This window comes from Melanaphis sacchari, unplaced genomic scaffold (assembly GCF_002803265.2).
Source record: "Melanaphis sacchari strain LSU unplaced genomic scaffold, SCAv2.0 Contig85_pilon_pilon, whole genome shotgun sequence".
Taxonomy (NCBI): Eukaryota; Metazoa; Arthropoda; class Insecta; order Hemiptera; family Aphididae; genus Melanaphis; species Melanaphis sacchari.
This window is the reverse complement of record NW_020271605.1, coordinates 146,949-170,025: the sequence shown is the minus strand read 5'-3', so window position 1 is coordinate 170,025 and position 23,077 is coordinate 146,949. Positions and strand designations below refer to the sequence as shown.

At 25.9% G+C, this 23,077-nt stretch overlaps 3 protein-coding genes across 3 annotated transcripts; 2 read left to right on the top strand and 1 right to left on the bottom strand.

The window, feature by feature from the left end:
• Positions 1 to 2,972: 2,972 nt before the first annotated feature.
• Positions 2,973 to 8,366, top strand: LOC112602236 (acetyl-coenzyme A transporter 1-like). The gene is made up of 9 exons (XM_025350200.1): positions 2,973 to 3,179; positions 3,309 to 3,435; positions 4,858 to 5,017; positions 5,076 to 5,230; positions 5,601 to 5,791; positions 6,337 to 6,521; positions 6,933 to 7,059; positions 7,520 to 7,735; positions 8,112 to 8,366. The coding sequence occupies exons 1-9, from the start codon at positions 2,973 to 2,975 to the stop codon at positions 8,295 to 8,297; spliced, it is 1,554 nt and encodes a 517-aa protein (XP_025205985.1). The 3' UTR covers positions 8,298 to 8,366.
• Positions 8,367 to 11,389: 3,023 nt separating this feature from the next.
• On the top strand, positions 11,390 to 18,318 carry LOC112602266 (acetyl-coenzyme A transporter 1-like). Its single transcript, XM_025350245.1, has 10 exons — positions 11,390 to 11,488; positions 11,570 to 11,807; positions 11,924 to 12,050; positions 12,645 to 12,804; positions 12,977 to 13,131; positions 13,281 to 13,465; positions 14,248 to 14,432; positions 14,650 to 14,770; positions 17,138 to 17,353; positions 18,067 to 18,318. The coding sequence occupies exons 2-10, from the start codon at positions 11,586 to 11,588 to the stop codon at positions 18,265 to 18,267; spliced, it is 1,572 nt and encodes a 523-aa protein (XP_025206030.1). The 5' UTR covers positions 11,390 to 11,488; positions 11,570 to 11,585; the 3' UTR covers positions 18,268 to 18,318.
• Positions 18,319 to 18,834: 516 nt separating this feature from the next.
• Positions 18,835 to 22,899, bottom strand: LOC112602292 (phenoloxidase-activating factor 2-like). Its single transcript, XM_025350291.1, has 6 exons — positions 22,776 to 22,899; positions 22,465 to 22,571; positions 22,257 to 22,382; positions 21,398 to 21,525; positions 19,963 to 20,392; positions 18,835 to 19,056 (listed from the first exon to the last, which is right to left on the bottom strand). Exons 1-6 carry the CDS (start codon positions 22,897 to 22,899, stop codon positions 18,904 to 18,906), a joined length of 1,068 nt encoding a protein of 355 aa, XP_025206076.1. The 3' UTR covers positions 18,835 to 18,903.
• Between the last annotated feature and the right edge of the window lie 178 nt (positions 22,900 to 23,077).

The following is a 23,077-nucleotide window of genomic DNA, read 5'->3' as shown; positions in this document are numbered from 1 at the left end:
TGAAGGATAGTTAATTAAATATGGTTGGCTATTAACTAAAATCCCTCAGAGGTTTAGTATATTGATGGCAAGCGTATAAATATAAAATTAAAAATACTCTTACAATAATATTTATACAAAAAATAATTTTAATACTTAGTTATCTCTTACATAATACAGAACACGAAAACCATTTTTAAATTTTTCTAAAATTTCGGGTAAGGATGCATCTTTAAAAACGTCACTGCCTTTATCATTCAATAGTCAATCTTCACAACATATTTCAATGTTTGCTTAATAAGGAGAGGGCAAATTGTAACTAGCCTTAAAAAGAAGTGAAGTTACCCTTATTTTAAATTATATGTTTCTTTGATAGATAAACTACTGTATATACTAATGTATCCAATAATTCCAATATATAAAAATAAAAATAAAAAACTAAAGAACTACAAACTTGCTCTGTAATATGAAATAATTGTATACAAAAAACAATTCTTAGCAAAAACGGTTTGATCAGCTTCCAGACTCTATTTTTAAGGAAACTTATAATTTATTTTTCTATTAGCAATGCAATGTATCCATTGAACTAGTTTAATAAAATAGTTAATTTACATTAATTTATAACTCATGTCTCGTGTGTTTTACATTCATAATTTATAAGCTATATACTATATAATATACATATAAGTTACACATAGCCATAAAAGTATTCATACGACTTTGCTTATTACGATATTGTTAAGTTATTTATGAGTACATAATAATTATCGAATTTACAATGTCATTATAAATAAATAGATTTTAATCTACGATGTATAAGAATAATATTAAAAACTAAATTAGGAATTAAATACCTATAGACATTGAAGGTCATTTTTCGAATTTTGGTCAAATGCTTAGTCATAGTCCATACTATGACTACAATCATACATTGAGTTCAGTCCTTAAAATGAATATATGTTATTAAAATTATCAATACTTTATAGTTTTATACTGTATAATATACTATTAGAATTAACATATTATATAAATATACAAAACTTATTGTCTATTACATTTGTTGAACGATGTAATCAAATATGATTACAACTGCTGTTGCGAACTCCAAAGTGTTACAGGTTGAAAGGTTGAAATAATGAAGTGTGAATAATTCTTATACAATCAATGAATAGTGTTATAGGTATTTTCTGTTACGTTTATTGTAAAATCGACGAAGTAAATATTAAGAGTAAATTTGTCGTCGACGTGTTAGTTAGTGAGATGTTATTTTGAGCTTTATTTTGATGCCACGTCTGATAAATCCCTGCTAATCTGGGGGACAAGCTCTCTTAGGATAGTCTGCTTGCCCTTGCTATTTTATCTCCGTATAACTTTACTATACATGGCTCCCATACTTCTTTTTATATCGGCAGGATGCACCTGCAGAATGTCCTGCGAGTCTGATGCCTAAATACACTGTTTCAGATGGTACCATTTAACATTTAGCATAGTTAAAATATATTTTTATAGTTGCTTTATAAATATATTTATATATTCCCATAATATTATATACAATATATACACACCTATTAATTACAACTCTATATATGTATATTCATAATATTATATATACACATGCATAATAATTACAGCTATTGCTACACTGTGGTATAAATAGGTAATACAAATTACGGTAAAACTATTAGTTTACTGGTCCAATCCACTTTTTGAAATGTTTTGTCAATTTATGTTTAATTTATGTTTAATTTATGTTGCTGAAAACGATAGTATACTCAGTTAACAGAATACAACGTTGGATTACATATTTTTGTGAAAAAAGTATAGGTATTAAAATTATCCAATGTTAAACTAGTATGACAGGCTTAGTTAATAATTATGATAGAACAAGACAAGTAGAAACATCATAGTTGACCTTTAATACTATTTACTGAGTTAAGAAACAGCTAATAAGTAATAACTCATAGTTTATAAATTTATAATACCTTTTTCAACATTCACCAATTATAATAAAAATATGGTTCTGCAGATCAATTTGAATAAATCTAATATAATAAAGTTATTTATCTTTATTTAGATTACAATTTTATTTTTTCACCCTACCTCAATATTATTTACGAAATTATTTTTGGATACATTTTTTGTTAATATGGTTCAACGACTGGAATACAAACGATTTTTTCATTTCATTTAATGCGTTTTTAATAAATTAAAATTAACTTAAAAATTGCTATACAATTATCAATAATTATTACATTTGAGTTTAATTTAGCATTAAACAGAGCACCAAAGTGAGATAAATGTTCATTAAAAGTATTTTTATTTTACAAATTCCATATATATTTACAAATCACAATTTTTTAATCGAAAATGATTTAAAATGTATTCACAATTCAAATATTACTCGTTTTTTATCAAAATTATATTGCCTCACTGATAATTTAAAAACGTACTTTTTATCATGTAAATTTAATATAATTTACACACAACTCTGTGTTTTTTCACTAAATACATTCAATCGTATTTAATTATGACATTAAAAAAAAATCCAATTTACCTAATAGTTTTAATATTTATTATTTCATAAATAGGTAAGCTTTGAAATAAAAAATAAAAATGTATCTTACTAGTGAGAATCTCCGTGCTCTTTTTCATAATATTATTTAATTTAATATAATTTGTTATTTGAATTAAAAATTTAATTTGGAAATTATGTATTTTATATTTCTAAAATATATTCTCGATTTCATATTTAATGCATTAATATATAAAGACATTAAGATTAGTTTTAAAAATATATAATAATTACTACATATTATTTTCATGCGAATTAATTGGTGCAATTAAGATTATACTATAGTTCATCAAATTACGATGTGATAAGTAATGACCAAAAGAAATTTATTCATTCTGTCTTTAGTATGTAAGCTATAGCGATTAGTAATACTATATTTTACGCTATTTTTAAAACAACTCGCATTTAATGGTGTTTAAAAATGATATCGTCAAATGTAAATGAAAATGAAAAAGAAAAATCTACAGCTGTGTACGATTCAAATTCTTCTAAACCAAATCTTAAAGGAGACTGGTCGAATTTTTTCTTGCTACTATTACTGTACACTATGCAAGGTTTTCCTTTGGGCCTTACTTCATCTATACCAATACTTTTACAAAGCCAGAATGATATATCCTACCAAGATCAGGTAAATTGATATAATAAGAACCAAAATATTGAAGATAAATTATTATTTTGCTGCTGAGTCCAAGAAACATCATATGTAAAAATCATACTATATATAATATAATTGAAATATTTTTTTTATTTTTTTCAGGCTTTGTTTAGTTTAGCTGGATGGCCATTTAGTTTAAAACTGTTATGGGCTCCTTTAGTAGATTCACTCTATATACAAAGAATAGGAAGGCGAAAATCTTGGCTCATTCCAGTACAATACTTAATGGGTAATACATTTAATATTCTTCATAATGCTTTATGATAAACGAGCATAATTTAACTGACAGGGAAATTAATTTCATTTCAAAAATTATTATTTCAATTTTTAAGACACAAAGAAATAATTATATACCTATCTACTCTTATTTGGAGCTTATAATTTATGTTCAGACTGAGCTGAGTCGAAAACCATTAATGATTAATGGCTTTATATTTAGATTTATAAAATAAAAGCAGGGCTGTGAATTTAATGCACTAAAAAAAATAGAAGTAGAAAAATGTTTATAAATATAAGCACATACATTTTTATACGCTTAAAATTTTAAAATATGCAAATTCATACAAAAAAAATAAGCTTGTTAAAATTAATTCATAGATAGGTTTTTAATGTGTATTGTATAATATATTTTATATATTAGTATACGTGATGTGAGAATACCAATCAATACTAAATAGTATATACGTTTAAGCTGTATTCACTTTATGTTTTGAAAGAATGTAAAGTAAAATAAACTTTTTACACTAAAATATCGTTATTCAAATATTATACAAAAGTATTTAATTTAACTAAATTCAATAAATAATAATTTTTCTACAGAGATGTAATTCAATATTAATAAAATATTATAAGAAAGTGATTATGTATTATATATTCTAACATCTAAAACATTTTAAATGTATAAATTAATAATACTACGAGTATGTAGTATTTAAAATCTTACATTTTGAACAAATAACTCTCACTTATTTTGGATTCGAAATACATTTCTTCGATAAGTAAAGTCATTAAATTCACAGCCCTGCACTAAGTATATCTAATATATATTTCGGGATTGGAAATGTATGTAGGTGTTATACTTTAACGTTAAAACCAACCTACAGAATCGCAATATTTATGTTTCTAAGTATATTTTCAAAAACAATTAATAAAGTAAACCTTACGAGTAAAATATATTTCATTTGATTTACATTTGATGTGAAAAATATTTTAATTACAAGTAATCAAAACTGATTTTATTTTAATTTCATAATAATTCATCAATAATTACTATCAAATTAAATTTGATAACTTGTAATGGATGCGCTGCAGTACATACATATGCCTGAAAACAGATTTTTATAGTGTACCTATATTATTTAAATAATTGTACACACTATATACAGTTTCACGAATATCAATGAGACGAACAGGACGACTCCTTGTAAAATTAATTTTATACAATACATTTAAAGGCAATAATGTATTTGAAAGTTACCATCGACTATCAAAGTATCTTGATTTGAAAACTAATGTCACTTTTTCCTGGGGCCCAAAAATCCTAGTTGTGGCATTATAATATTCATAATGAATTTATATAAATGGGTATTGATTATATATTTTCCATGATTTAAAACGTTTGGTTGTGTATATAATGATTTGTGTTGAATAGGAACGTGCTTTCTCTATATGGCTAATGATATTGATAATTTGTTGCCTAACACGGGAACGCCAAACATCGTAGTATTGATGTGTATGTTTCTCGTCTCTAATTTCCTAGCTGCTACACAAGATATAGTCGTCGACAGTTGGGCCCTGACAATGTTAAAAAAGTGAGTTTTATTTTGCATACACATAAACTAAAATGTTATTTTTTTTTTGTTTTTACAGGAACAATGTAGGTCATGCATCTACATGTAATACTACTGGACAAGCAATTGGTATCATGTTAGGTTCCGTGTTCCCAATATTGTTTGCGTCTGAAGACTTCTGCAATAAATATTTACGGGTTACACCCATTGAAGGAGGATTAGTGACTATGAAAAGTAATAATAATTGATTAAATTGGTTACATTTATATTTTAGGAGTTTAATAGAATATCAAATAATAAATTGATTATCCATAGAAATATGTTTAAGTGACATACATTTTAAGCTATTATTCTCTAAAATATAGTATATATATTTAGTCACTAAAAATTTGTGACAATATTTCTGCTTGAAATTCTTGAAGTATAGATTAAGTAATAACATTTTTTTTTTTTTTAATGTAATTAGTGAATTAATTTTTAAATTAATTTAAACACATATATTATAATCTACGCATTATTTGAAATTTATGTCATATATTAAAAATATATTTAAATTTATTAAGTATTTGATTTAAACTATAAATTAATATAATTTATTAATTAGGTGTACTATATGCTTGGGGCCTGATATTTATCTCTGTGACAACATTAATTGCCATATTCAAAAAAGAAAATGATTGTAGGTTAGATTTAGAGTATGTGAAACTCAACGTCGCTCAAAACTATACATTATTGGGCGATATTTTAAGATTACCAAATATTCGGATATTGGCAATAGCATTACTAACAGCAAAGGTAAATATGTTTGCAGATTTATTACATATTTCTATCTCTATGGGTTATTGCACTATCATTCGTGGCTCACGGTTCAATACACTGTTGTTTAATAAATTAAATCAGTTTTTCGTTTAATTTACTTAAAAATAGGCATAAGATATTTTTTATCTTTTTTTTTTTTTTAATAATGATTAATCTCAATTCAATATTCATCATTGAGGTAAAGACTTGATGAAATGGGGGGGGGGGGATTTGATAAGTTATAGTAATTCTTAAATTATTTCTTTTAACTGAATAGATATATAGATAAATTATACATTTTTTACAAGTTTTACATGAAAACCGATATATTTCCTAATTGTTATGAATTCGAAGTCGTAGTTTCACAATATTTGAATTTACGTATACTCACTTCAAATAATGCCTATAGATATGATTGGAAACGTTTTGAATATTTTAATAAACAAGTTGTTATTCTAAAGTATCTATTTGAAAAAAATACTTACACCTACTTAATATAGAAATTTATCATCATAATTTTAATTTTAATTATGTACATCAAGGTTGGATTTTCTGTGACGGATACTGTCACGTATTTGGAACTTGTTGATGCCGGTGTATCAAAAGATGACATTACTGTTATTAGCACAGGTATGTTCGTGGTGAAAATACTTATACCACTAGTAACGGCAAAGTACACTTCAGGACCAAAACCAATGAGCATATATTTAAAATCGACAGCCATGAAGTAAATAAATACAAAATATTAAAATTATTAAGCTAATAACAATATTCATACGAAAAAAAAATATACCAACTGTACGGTATATTATTGCGTTAATTTCTGGATTACTATATATTGCGTAATGTATAGTCTTCCAGTAAATTATATTATCTACAATAATTTTTGTTTTATAATTTTTTGATGACATTCAATTCCAATATTCCGTAAATTAATTACTTTTCGTGACATTATTTCAATCGGTTTAAATATCGTGGCCTGTTGGTATATTAAATTGATTTTTGTTTTATGAATTTAACTTAAAATCTAAAATTTTTTTAACAAAAATATTTGTTTACACATAATATATTATTATTAGTATTGATATATCTTACTCTTTAAAGTACAATAACACTTTAATATTTTCATGAATTCCAGATTAATCTGGAGCTTAACATTTATCTTGTTGGTTTACATTACTCCGACGTTGATAAATGACAACGGGGTCATAAATATCCCGATATATTATTATGTTATTTTGATATTTATACTATTTGTAGATGAGGTAAGTAAACAAAATATTTATACATAATTTCTACATTTACTTAAATGACTTAGTCATAATAATTAATAAACCAATTATCGATATCAGTTACTGAAATTAAAAAAATAACGTGATTTTTTTTAAACCTTATCTTAATTTAAAATTAATTGTTTTACTGTTCCTATTGTTCCTACGTGCAACGAACTCTAGAAATAAAACATTTTATACTCTTTTTTTTTCTCTCTGGAAATTTTAATTTACATTATACTCACTTACTCAATGAAAAATGAAATTAACTAGTTTTCTTATTTTTGTGGTTACTTTCTACATTATTTACTCAGAAAATCCACGAAAAATCAGATTATTTTCAACTAATTATAACATACTTATTGTACTTATGCTTGTGATTAAATATAATTGTAAAACATATTAATTAAGTCTAAGTTTAACCATAATATATTTTTGAATTTTTGTTTTGTAGATTCTATCTTACATCATGTTTGTTGCCGTGTTAGCTTTTTTCTCTCGGATAAGCGATCCTCGTTTCGGTGGTACTTACATAACATTTTTCAATACAGTAACAAATTTAGGTGCTACATGGACGTCCACAGTTGCACTTGGAGTAATTGATTTACTGACATTCAAAAAATGTTCATTCGATTCTTATAATTACTGTTCTACATTAGATTATAAAAACGTAAGACAAAATTATACGGCTATTAAATTTATATACATATAATATTATAATTGGGTTTATTAATTTGTATTAACTCGGATGATTGTATATGTATATTTGAAATGTGAAAAGGAAAATAAATCTGTTTATATTATTAGTGTAGGTACTATTACTAGGTATACCTTAAACCTGGTAGATTGGTTAATTTTCAAATATTAAACAAAACACTTAAAAAAACATAATTTTTAAAAACTTAATGTATTTTTACACATTAATTCACATAACACAAATAAATATTAAATAATAGTATTAAGTACATAAACACAATATAAAAAATATAGGTAAAGTAGATAATTTATAACTAATTTAAATTTATTTATTTTTTTAATATTTTTAGACATGTGAAGAGGATGGAGGTGATTGTATTACAACTGTGGATGGTTTCTATTTAGGAACACTATTAAGCGTTACATTTGGATTTGCTTGGTATGGTTTTTTTAAGAATATCATTAGAAAACTTCAAACTAAAGGAGCTTCTCATTGGGTGGTTAATATAAAACGACCGTTAACAGAGAGTATTTAAATGTAATATTCTATGACTATGTTGTATAATCATGATATTTAAATTTAATTACCTATTAAGTAGATAAATTGTGACTAAAATAATTATACTTTGTTGTGTTTTTTTTTTTTATATATAATTATTTTATTTTATTTAATTCAGTAAAAATGAAGTCTATTAATATTAACTGTTGATGTTAACTGTTGATGTTGAGTTGACTTAATAATATTCATTTTTTTCATTAATAATTCTTTTAATGAAAAATACTGAACAAATTGTATTCATATAAAATTATTAAGTTAGTTTTAATATAGTAAATATTGATCTCATATTTTTTAAATTAGTAATGTATTTACTCTGTTAAATAAAATATAAAATATGTTTAAACACTTTGTCTTAGCAAAACAAAAATGTTAGACTTCGTATTCTGTATCTAATTTTTAAAAGAATCTTCATACGAATTCATATGCATTCAACCATCAAAGAAGTTTACATCGTTTTTAATATATCTAATTATACTATATGATTCGATTTATTGTTCTGTTTCGATCAATTTAAGAAGAGTATAGATAGTGAAGCAAGTTTAATCAATTATTTCAATTAAATGTAATTCTGCACGATGCAATAAAGCATTACGTTTACATAATATATTCTAATACTTATTAATATAGTATGTAACAGACATACCTTATTCAATAGTATTCAAAATGGGAAGGAGTTAGTTGTGCGTCTCAAATAAATATATTTTTATAATATAAAAAAAAAAAACATTCTTTAGTACTTACCTGATTTTGAAAAAATAAACACGTGTTTATATTACAAATATACAAATACCTACTATAATTATTATAATAGCTGTTAACTCTAACCCAACTAACAGCTTGATTAGAAATCACTGAATCTCTTTATATATAGAATGCATTACAATAAATGTGACCATTGAATTAGCAACAATAATCATAATAACACCATTAACACGAAATAAATTAATTAGGCACGTTAACCTGTTACCTTTGATGATTGGAACACTTGAATTATTTCTAACCACGGGACCTTGATGGATTTATGACTCATGAATAATTTAAAAGTGAAAAAAAAATAAGCTTATCTCACATAATCATCAGGCGTCTATAGATTATTACTTATTACGGACTAACATGGATTCACGACGAATAAAACCATACAAAGAAGTGATTCAAAATCACACTAATAAAGATGCTTCTACTTTTGAATATAGGCATAGCTAATTTCAATGGACTTTTAATCGACTTCTGAATTTTTTTAGGTTGTTCGCCTAAATATGTGTGTGTGTGTGTGTGTGTGTGTGTGTGTGTGTGTGTATGTTGCATTTCTTTTATTTAAATAAAGCAATGTTGTATAGCTACACAAAATATATTTTAATTAATTATATGATAATGGATATCCACCGGATTAATGTAAATAACCTCTTGTTCTTAGTGTATCATTTTATTTTTCATACAATAATTATTTACCAGACAAAACCAATGATATGATTTGATATTGAATTCAATAGTGTGGTTGCAATTAATTTATTTTTTTTATTATTATTCGTGGGTTAAAGAAAAAAAATATTATATTTCATGTATTTCCTTATCGAAAAAATGTTAGTTTTCATATCTAAAAAACTTTTAGATTCTTTATTTTGAGAAAAACATATATTACTGAACTTATACCCTGATCTTGAGATTTATTCAACAAGCAGTTTTAACTAATGGTTTATGAGAGGAAAAGCACGAAATATAATTTTGTGTATATAAATGTTGTTTAACATAGAAATGGTCGAGTGTATATTTAGGAACATGTCTCTCTGTTAGTTTTCAGTTCTCACTTATGAAATAATACGTTGCAAGGAAAATCAAAAACGTTGAATTTTTTTTGTAACAATTTTTTTTTTTTTATTACTTATAACTCATAAGACTTATTAATATAAAAATTCAACGAAAGACGAAAAAGAATTGAGATCGACTCAAACTCCAACGCCGCAATCCATCTGTTGGAATTACTCTTAAATACCTTAGACTAGAGAAAATGAAATACAATTAGTGATGGGTAATTTAATTGCATGTATAGTAGGTAGTAATCAATTGATTAACCGAAAATTCATTAGAAACGTCGCTTAAGACAAAAACGAAACAAATTTTCGGTGGGTACGTTCTTTATATGTCAGTCGAAATACAAGCGCTTGTCTGTCCGAATGGAGTGTTAATATACCTGGGTTGAATCAACTCAAAATTAATATAAAATGCAAAATAGAAAATCTTTCGATACAACTTTGAAACGAAAACACTAAAAATTATGGAACTTTCGTTGGTACTGAGAACATGTTATATTATTTATATAATACAGCGAAAACAGTAAACGCAACAGATTTGCTCGCTGAAACGAAGCAAAAATTTAACCGGCAACTAAAAATCAGGGAATTTCAACTTTTTAAGACACACAAACAGAACGAAAAACAGGTGGAAAATGAGAAAGAGGATAATATGTCGAGACGCGGAGTATGCACGACACAGACCGTGATTATATATATTCGTATTCAACGAGTACAATATTTTAACGTTCTGGATTTAAAGTTTTAAACATTCTCACTAATATATTTTATTAATTTTTTTTTTTGAACACAAAAAAACATCCACTTAATTTCCGACCCACTTGCCTCACCCCAGAATGATTACTAAATACATTCATGCCGTAGATGTCTGTTTTTTTTTTAATCAAACCGCACAAAGACATTTGCAAATCGCAATTACATGTTTAATATCAATGCGTCACTATGGGTCGATGAAATTATTATTTCACCACCAATTAAAACTTATCACTAATAGTAATTATCTGTATCACACATACACGCGCATATATGTATGCGTCATAATATATAATGATATGCTGCTGGTGAGTTTAAAAAAATAAACTACACACTGCTGCTGTGAAAATTGCTCTTACCAATAACACGATGAATGTTCTGCATTGCAATGTGATATCCTACGTAATGACCAATTAACTAGTATGTTAATCAATAATCAGAGTACAATTAATAAAAATAATAGCATTAAATATCATATAATAGTTCAAAACACGGTATGTCCGCTTGGAATCGAATCGATTGTTATTTTATGAGAGTCAAATTGCATTAGACCAACAGTTACACAAAATACTCCTGCTCGGTATGATTTCAATAAACGGAAAAAGCGGTACCTAGCTATTTACTGATATTAATAATTATTGTATTATTATAAATTTATAAATAATATTCATTGTATTTAATTTCTTAGGAAATTAATACAACCGATGATGGACGATCCCAATGTTATGATAAGTACTATAAACCTTGTGCCAATAGAAAAAAATTCAGACAACTGTGAAAAAATCAACAAGGTTCATAACTTAAGCGGTGACAGATGGAATTTAGTAAAACTCCTGTTTTTGTACATATTACAAGGCGTACCATTGGGATTCAGCGATGCATTTCCAATTTTACTAAAATCAAAACAGTTTTCGTACTATGACCAGGTAAAATATACAAAACAATGATTATTCCGCAAAGAAGTTTTAATAACTAATAATAATGTAATATAAATAGATCGATTGTTCATAACTAATTAATTTAATATTATTTCGTTATTTAGGCGATATTTAGTGTGAGCACGTGGCCGTTTACTTTTAAAATCTTATGGGCTCCATTAGTAGACTCTATTTATTGTCCATCAGTGGGAAGACGAAAAATGTGGCTTGTTCCTGTACACATACTGCTCGGTAACTCATAGAGAACTATACACTTAAGTATTAAATACATAATATATATAGTCATAATACACTTTAGATTATTAGTCAAATAAATCTGTTTTTATTTTTCAATCAACAATGACATGATTATTGATCGTTGATAAAAATAATATTGTTTACAGAACATAACATTTAAAATTATGTAATCACTTTTAATCACTTAATTTTTATGTTAAAATCGATCAACTGTTGTTAGTTTTACATCTCGATTAATTTCAACAAATAAAATATTACACTAAGCAGATTATAGACTTACTCTAATTTAGTGTTCTGTATTTCTATTTGTACAGTAAATGCGTTAAACAGACCGTTTTTCAAGCCACATTAAACTTTTGAATTACGTGGAATGAAAATTAATATTACAGTTATTACAAAATGATAATTTAAATTTGTATAATAAACAAACCATTTTAATGATATCTACTTCTAACAATAAGACTGAGTACCTAATACTAAACTAGAATAACTAATAACTGTCTTTATTGAACTCCTTAAAAACAAACGATCGATGTCGAACCTCTTAATAATGTTTACTATAATAAAAGTTTTAACTTTATTTTTCAGGCACTTGCCTACTGGTGTGTAGTTTTTACATCAATGGCTGGTTGTTGAAGACTGAAGATTCAAATGTGATTCCACTGACTGTCGTTTGGTTAATCATAAATTGTCTGGCTGCTACTCAGGATATTGTAGTCGACGGATGGGCATGTTCTATGCTACAAAAGTTTGTTAAATTATGTAGTATTTTAGTGTATAATAATATATAAATAAAAGTAAAAAATTTGCACCAAGTTAAATTTTTTAACAGTTCTCGACTTTAATAACACTCGAGGCAATGCTAACTGAAAAACTTTGAACACCTATTAAAGCATTGTAAATAATTCAAAAATTTTTAGGCATAACATACACTACTCGTCAATGTGCAACGCGACCGGTCAATCGCTGGGATCTTTTTTGGGATATGCAGTTCCCTTATTACTCGGATCCGAAACGTTTTGCGATAAATGGTTACGTTTTCACCACAAATCCGGTGGTATTATCACAATAAAAGGTAAGCCACTTCTAACTTGGTATATATCATACAGTACACGTAAAATAATATTTAGTACATTATTCTAATAAAGACATAAGTACCTAATAATTATTAATAATATGATTTAATATTTATAAATTAATGTAACGATTGACCGTTTTGAATAGGTTATCTGTATTTTTGGGGATTCGTGTACATTGTAGCAGCAGCATGTGTGTCCAAGTTCAAACCGGAAACCCAACCATCAGCTGAACAAAAAGGTCTGGGCGTGTTGAACACGTACAAGCTTCTTTGGGACATCGTAAAGTTGCCGAACGTTCAGACACTAGGCATGATATTTCTAACTGCAAAAGTAATCGAAAAATGTTTATTAATATAATAATATATATCACGCCTAATGTTTGTATAATATATAATAATAATAATATGGACACTCATATTTCGTTAAAACACGTTGAAACAGATTTGTAGGCGACTGTAATTAGTATTTTTGGAATAACTTTTGATTACCGGATTTAATTTTTTGTATAATTTAGAGTGGGAGATATCTTTGGTCCTAAGCGGAGAAATGTTAAACTTTTAAGAAGTTGTTATTAGGTATATTATTATTTTGGAAACAATTTTGATTTTTCAATACTCCAATATTAACTTAATCGTTCAAAAATAATAATTTAATAGAATAATAATTGTTGCTATAAATACATTTAGGTACTTATTACTATCAATTAACTAAATTATATATTTGTATTGATTATATAAAATTTTTACAATTTCAACTCATTATTTCTATATACTTACTTCTTGTGTAGATGATACATAAAGTGGATTAATGTGTTTATAATTTGATAGTTTTAGCATAACATTTTTGAAAAAAATGTTCGTAGCAATCAAAGTAGGTACCTACCTACCTATATAGTTCCGTTAAATTATTTATTCATGTAAGCACGTGAACTTAAACTTAAGTTTTAACTATAATATACTGAACTTTAATATTTCTATAATTATCATTATTCATTAGGCATAAATCAATAAATGAGTAGTACATATTATATAATATAATTTATATACCTACACAGTTAATATTTTTGTATACCTAATGATTGATTCTAAAAAACTAATTACGACTTCATGTAGTTAGGATTCGCCACTATCGACACAGTGACAACTATGGAATTCATGGAAGCTGGAGTATCTGAAAACAATATTGTTATAATTGGCATATTGGTATTTTTAGTAAAATTAATAGTTCCTATAGCTATAACTAAAATAACAAATTCAGTGAAATCAATGGATGTCTACATGCAGTGTGTACCATACAGGTATTTTCCACATAATATGTGTTTATAAATAATACGATTTTAGATTTAAATTAAAAAATAATATTAATAATAATTTATTATTTATATTTATTAATAAATCATAATAAATTCATAAACGCTTTAAGACGTAGTATTGGAAAAATCATAAATGCTAGTATTATAAACATCAAATCGAATATTTAATTACAACTTAAAAACTATTGTAATATATTTTCAGGTTGCTGCATGGTTTAATATTCTCGTTGTTGTTGTACTACACTCCAATACTTTTAAGAGCAAGCGGTATTATAAAAGCATGTTTTTACACTATTTTGGGATTCATCTTTATAACACATCAAGTAAATCATGTTCATTCTTATATATAATTGCATTAACGTATCGTTGTACCTATGTAATTATTAGCATTAATATCTTTTGAACGAAATTCTACAAATTCATAAATTGCGTAACTACATCCAAATTGTATACCAAAAAAAAAATTCAAAATCCTGTCGAAATTGCATTCCATATATAATTTTTCTATCTTAATATATTATAGTATATATTTAATAATATTACATTTTACATTTTTCTTCCCACTTGTATAAATTTAGAACCGACTCCAATATATAATAAAATATATATTATACATTATAAGTAAAATTATATACGGCGTACAGTTCGGATAGATTCCTGTAAGAGGTGGCATGCAATTTGAATACTTAAATTTATGTTTATTTTTTTATGTGGCAATTCGTATGCCCTTAAAAATAATATGGAAATAGTTCTTGGGTCAAAAAAAGTTTACGAATTGGTTTTCGAAAAAATTACTTTCCGGTATATAACTATTATAAAATATGTAAAAATCGATAACCATATTTTATTAGGTTTTACGATGTCCGGGAAAGTTTATAAATATAATTTTATATCTAGTAAATTGATTATGTACGTTTATTTCTCGTCAATTTTGTGACAACTAACCTAGTCACACGTATATATATTGAAATATAAGCACGTGCGTTAAAATGGAAATACTAATGGAAGTGTTGTTAAGTAAAAAAAAATAAAAAAAACCCTTTGTGATTAATCGTTTTAAATACAGATTCCAAAAAGAACTATCGGAAAATATCAAATGGTTGGATTTGTATAACAAGAAATTGCAAATCATTTTTAAAAATAAATAATTTAAATAATATTGAGAATTAAAGTAGCCTCGAACACAATTATAATATAGATAGCGAAAACATACCGAAACATTAAGCAAAACTTTTAAAGAAAAATATGGGCAAATTTTTTAGCCATTTTAGAACAATAACAAACAAACTGTTGAAAAACTCAATTCACGATTTTATTTCACCTATCCAAATATATTTGTTTATAATTTATATAATTTATATTGTTATAATTGATTTAAGGAAAATATATTAGTATATACCTATATTCTAACATTAATTATTTTTATTTATTACAAGCACAAATATTATTATTCATCAATACGTATGTACTATGTAGCATTAGCATATAATAATATGTATTTATTATATTGAGCAATATTTTTAACCATACCTTAGTATTCTAGAGAAAGTTAATTTAACAAGGTTGTATTTCATGAAGCTCGCGGGAACCAACGCATATGTTACCTGTAGACAACCCGGAAACCAATTTGACAATTAGGAACCAACTCATAATCGTCCGCACTGAATTGTTTATAATATCTAATATAAAAAAGGTTGACAAGTGTGTACCGCATGGTAAATGTCAAGTGAATTACTGTGATGAATGTGTTAAATTTAAATTCAATGATATATGTGGTATACGAAAAACGATTCTAAGTAGACAATCTATTAGCTTTTATTACTAATTATATTTCATGTTAAGGTTTTTGATATAAATAAATTATTATTTGGTATAATTATTTATTTCAGTAATGCAGAAAGTTAAAATTTTTCCAAAAACATTTAAAATATCATCATACCCACGTACAAAACATAATAATACACGTGAAAGTTGTATGTCTTCACAAAGAATTTCTTAATAAATTAAATTATAACAATATAATAAATACCATTATTCGTTGATTAAACATGTATTAAACCAATTTTAACTTAAAATTTCTTTTTTTATAAAATAAAGTAATAATTATTTTTGATACTTGTATACAGAAATAAGAAATAAAACAACTTATGTGAGAGATTGCATTAAATTTTCAATAATTTTGACTCCGTGAATAATTTTTTATCGACGTTTATTGAACTAAAACTAAAAAAATTGAAAATGTCGATAATGTCTACTAATAACTAAAAACGAGTTAAAATATTTTGATAATATTATGATGTATCTACGTATGGTTAATTTGTTTTATTCGTTTTCAAGTTAGGTATATCAATAAAACCAAATTGATTTTATCAAAAACTAGTTTTACGAAAAAATTGTCGCTATTCCTAATTTTTTATCGTTTATAAATATTGGAAATCTACTAGATTTAATTTTTTATCAAAAACCACCTTAAACATCAAAATTGAATCATTTTTTTAACAATAAATCGTATATCTTTACACCTAAAAATAAAAATAAAAATCATTTTTAAATCAATACATTCATCACTCCGCTCAAAACCTAATACTATGTATTTGCTCAAGCTAATATTTTAAAATTTTAAATGCCCTTTTTAATGGAAAATTATTAAAATACTTTAATTTATAATACTATTTATTTAATTCTTTTAGATTTATTCATTCATTATGTACGTAATTTACCTGTCATTTGTATCTAAAGTAAGTGATCCAAATTTTGGTGGAATTTACATGACATTGCTATGCACTTTTGCAAACATTAGCTTAGCTATAACGAAGACAGGTTCACTTTGGTTGGTTGACGTTCTTACCTTCAAACAATGTACTACCAACTCTCAAAACCATTGTACGGCTTCTACATTGATCAAAGTAATTATTGATAAAATAAATTCAACTTTTCAAATCAAAAAGTTAATGATTATAATAAACATGATCTGTCCTTATGTATAATATTTTATTTTTATTCATAACTAATTTTTTTTTTAGTAATACCTATTACCTTATAATTTATATAATACGTTATTTAATAATTACCCAATATACTATGTTTATTTTGGTAAAATATTTTTTATAGCGAGAATGTACGCGCGAAATATATTTCTATTTTATCACACATAAAACCATAATAATCAAACAACTTATGTTGAGTTTATATTTGATTATAATAATTAATAAGCAATAGTAATTATTTTACTTTTTCAAAACAATAATAATAATTATAATAATAAAAATAATTTCCTTGCTAAATAATAGATGATACATTTTAAAAATACTTAACTTAAACTTAAATATCCAAGCAAATACTACAAATCACAAAAACTTAAAATTAAAATTAATATTTTAAATAAATTATTGAATGGTTTTAATCAATTATTAGAATTTATGTAGTTGTAAAAAATTTAATATTTTAAGCTATTTCTGTACATTATTTAATTTTCCTTTAGAATATTATTTAATAATATATATTGTTTAAAATTATATAAATATTTTTTTAAATATTAAAAAAATATTATACTATTATTATTTATATTTAAATATTTAAATTAAAAATTTAATAATATTATATGATTTATTTACTCTAGTCTTGTCGAGCAGCTGGTGGTAAATGCAATACCATAATCGATGGATTCTATGCCGAGGTAGTTATCACTACAATTTTAGGTATAATATGGTTTTACATAATAAAAAAACCATTACTTAATTTACACCTCAGTGATCGAAAAAATTGGCATGTTTACAATGAAGACAATTCAAGAAAAGTAAATGTTAATGACACTTTTTAAGAAATAATTTAAAGAAACTGTATTTAAATGAAAAGATAAATTATATTTGAGACTGTACAATTATAATTAAGAAAATTGTTTTTTATTTTCCAATAACTTTATATTCCTTGTTTTACCTTTATACCTTGATTATATTATAGTAAGTAATAACTAATAACTAATTATAATATATAATAAAATAAATATTATTTTGTAATATTATTATACATTACAAGTTCTATACGGACATACAGTATAAACAATTATATTATGCATTTTTTCTAGATAATATATATTACCATTAATATCATCTACCACTAACCCGAGTTTTATATTTAATGAAAAAAATTATACCTTTTTCCACAAAGTAATAGTATAAGATACTTGATGATTCCATATTTTTTTTTTTTTTTTATCATTATTAGATCCAGTGAATATAAATATGAGTGTCAATATTTAGATAAGATGGAAATTAAATTAATGAAAGATACATAGACTAAAGGTAACATAAACGATTTAATTAATGTTATTTTTAAAACATTTTTAAAATTATCAAGTTGAAATAACATAAATAAACTACACCTTGGTTTTTTACCTTAGCTAATACCGGATTAATTAAAACAATATGTATTTAAAAAATAATAGAATTTTTCCATTTCATAACTGTTTCTCAATCCAAGTAATATAAGTGCTGACGTCAATGTAAACACCAGGTATTGATGGAGTTCCGCATCCAATTCCCCAAGATACTAGTCCAATAATATATGAAACAGAATTATGTTCACACACTAAAGGTGAACCTCCGTCACCCTACATAAAACACACCAGTAAATAATATTAATTATTAAAATAATCTTAGATATATGTAAAAATATAATGTTACACAGTAGATAGTAGAAATTTCGGTTCCCAGACGGCCAGGCAAAATCGGATATAAGTACAACATTTTTGCATCTCTCATAAATTTACAATCGTCTTGAACATACACTTAAATAAAGTTTAGAAAATCAAATTCCAGGTGTTTGGTTAGCGAAGAAACAAAAGAAAATTCAAACAAAATTAACGGAGAAAAACACTATATTAGCCGAAACGGTATTAACAATAGTTCAAAATGCCGAAAAATCGTTTTTAAATTATCTAAGATCACGAACAGGAAACAAAACAAAAAAAAAGTCGTGGACAATGAATTTATCGTGTATTCAAGGATTTTTTTAGAGTATAATATGTACATTATCTAATATATAACTAATACCTATACTATACGTGTACTAAAAATATATCTACTATACTCAAAATACCAAATATTCACCAAAATTCAAAAAAATTAATTTATATTTCCTTATCGATTACCCGTTTAATGCATTAATATTTGTTGTGTTTAAAGAATCGATTTGACGAAAATAATGTGATTGTATTTAAATGCTGCCATATGGTTTAAATGTTTATTAAACTCGTAGTATGAATCTTGCAGATCGGCGGCAATCGTAAATTTAACAATCGATTTAATAGTTAATAAATTGATCGATGACGCGCGTACACAGTCAATTTCATCGGTAACTGAATTCGTCGATTTTTTTTTTTTTTGAGGGGGGAATCATACGTGTACATTTGATGAGTACAGTGTTCGCAAATACTCGGATTCTTAACCCCCCCCCCCCCCCCGTATCGTGATATCACGTTCTAATGCGATTTCTAAACGATGTGTTTTTCGTTCACCTTGCACGCGTCCTCGTTTTCCTCGCCACCCGCGCACAAGAATCCCGAGTGCAACTTGAACGCGGCACCCAACCTTGTGGTTCTCAGGCTCTCGACGCACCGTTGACGATCCCACAGCGGCACCGGCACCTTCTTGAGCACGCCCGGATACCGCGGGTGGTCGAATCTCTCCGTACCCCAACCGGATACCCGGCAACTGGTCCACTGATCTGCCGGCAGTCTTGGCGGCAAACACACCGGACTCACGTGGCCTGTGGAAAATACCGGAGCGCCCGACAATGTAATCACTGCGATGTCGTTATGCATGTTGGAAGCTGAATACTCTGGGTGGATCGTAATGCTGGCCACGGGCCTTTCGACGTGCGGCTGAGGCTCTATGTCTCTGTAGATGTCCCAGTCGCCTAACCGCACTTTCAGAGTACTGAAGTTCCTGCAATGCACACGACCAAAAAGATATGTTTTTATGTTATTACTGACTATCAAAATCGTTTTTTAGATTTTATAATATATATATAATATTTATTTTTACGCTACGCGTTCGGGATTCTCTCCATCCAAAATATCACCGATTTGCGATGATTAAGTATTTAAAGGAGTGGTAATCTCGCCATCATTTCTACGCGTATTTATAAAATATTTACTTCTAACCTATCCACTGTTCTTTGAAAACCTTTTTGGAACTTTGACGATGAAAAGACACTCATTTAATTCTTCCAATACTGAAAAGGTCTCAAACTTTGTTTAAAACCACTTATCTGATCTGATATGAAAAAAAAATACAAATACAAATCTAACTGACGACTGTGTTCACACTCCGACAAGCGATTTCCACCCTATCCATCATCATATTCAAATGCTTTCGTCAAATCGCTTAAGCCCCAAACTATGTCTCAAATAATACATTTTATGATAATACCTTTACTCTAATAGTGCAAAACGTTGTCATTACATTCTACAAAAGCCTACACTCAAATCTCCAAAACCATCGCAACTCTCTAATCTCACAACTTTCCGTTTCCATTATATTGGTGACCCCCAGAAGGTGTCTAAAATCAACTTGGCTTCAAGACCTATTGATTGACAACACACCTCACACCATGTTCGAAATTCCATCACTGAATAGTACCTTTTCACTAGTACTCAGTCTTTTTTGAACATAACTAGTTTTATCATACTTTATAACTCTATTATAAACATGATATGTGATAATTGTAAAGAAAATTATAAATTAAACAAATTTTAAACTTATAAGAAAAAATAAAATGTAGTTGGATGTCTCATTTAGAAATGGCACCGAGGAGAAGGAAAATGAATCAAAATCTATGAATTACATATCATAACAAATATTTTATATTGAATTATTGAATTGTAGATATTAAAAACAAATGCAAATTATTAGTTGTATATAAAAAATATTAAATGTTTAATTAATTACTTAGAGAAACTAGTCAAAAAGTGAGCAGTAGAAAGAATATGTTTATTGTCTATTAAAGCTCCATTTGAGACAAATGAATTTTCAGTTGTTAAAATTAAAGCTTGCCATGGAAATTCACCAAATTTAGCCTGTAATAAAAATAAATTATATAAATAACATTAATTTATACCTATAATTATTTAATAAAATTATAAAATTTAAAACGTATCTGATGGTAGATATAAAGTTTCAAAAATTCAAAACTTATTCCTTCAACATAATATCCTGGAAAACGTGATTTGTAAAAAAAAAAAAAAAACGGTTTTTCGGGGTCTATTGTTCTAAAATTTTCGAAAAATCATCATATTAATCATTATATAAAAATGTAGAACGACAGTGTGTCGAACATTCTAATACAATCCCGTAAACTTTTTAAACATTTTTCCCTCTAAATATTCGTTATAATTGATTTAAAAAAAAAAAACCGGCAAAGTTCTTTTAATGATTATATAAAAATGTAGAGAGACAATGCATTATATCTATCATCATTAAATATTTGACAAAAAAATTGTATACAGTTAATCTTTATAATCTTTATCAATTTTCGTACAATATTTTTTAGTTACATTTTAACTGTAAAAACCTATTTGCTATTTCTTTCTATTTTACATTTAGTAACATTTTGAATTAGTTCGTTCTTATTTTCAAATATAAAGAATAGTTTAAATATTTTGTTGTATAGTACTAAATGTTTATGGATATATTAATTTTTTAGCACTTTATTAATTTCTTATTTGAAACACTTATGAATAAATTATAAACTTTATAAATGTTATTTCTTCTTAAAGTTAAATTAAACTATAGTCTTCTACATTCTTACCTGATCCGGGTGGATTTTTATCCCATCAATATCTAGTGATTTCACCTCTCCGCACATTATTAAAGGATTTTCCAACGATTGGTCAGAACAACAATAGATTTTTCCAGGTGGACATTTATCTGGTTTCTTAATAGGTATTTCATAAAGTTTTATCAAGAACCAAAATTATACAATTTTTTTTAACGATATATATTAATATAATACCTACTGTGATTATTCTAATATCTATAATTGATGCATCATTTTTATCAGATATACATTCAGATATCATAACACATTTACATTCTTCTATCCATTCACTTTCATGAGATGGTTCTGAAATATTCAAAAATTATCAAAAATATATTTTAGGATATAATTTATAGATTAATAGATTACAATATAAAAATTGCCTCGGTAGATAGTATAATAGGATCTTATTTGTATTATTTCTACAACTTATTGTAAATGTATGTTTATAAAATACAAATATTCATGATTATGTACTGCTACTATAAAATATAACGATAATATACTTACTATCTTTTTTTGTTTGTATTTCTAGTCTTTCAAATGACACTGCATTTGTAACATCTTTCGATTTTGAAAAATGTATTTTAGAAACAGTTAAAAATACAATGAAACATACCATTTTTAAAAACATATTTTTAATGATTTCTCTTAATATCAATACTTACTATAGTATGAATAAACTAAATGCATGCACTCTTTAAATATGATTACCTTACAATACATTTTAACTAGGAATATACGTATTTTATAATTGTATAAATAACAATACGTATTATTTACATTTATGAAACATCCAATTATTGTACAAT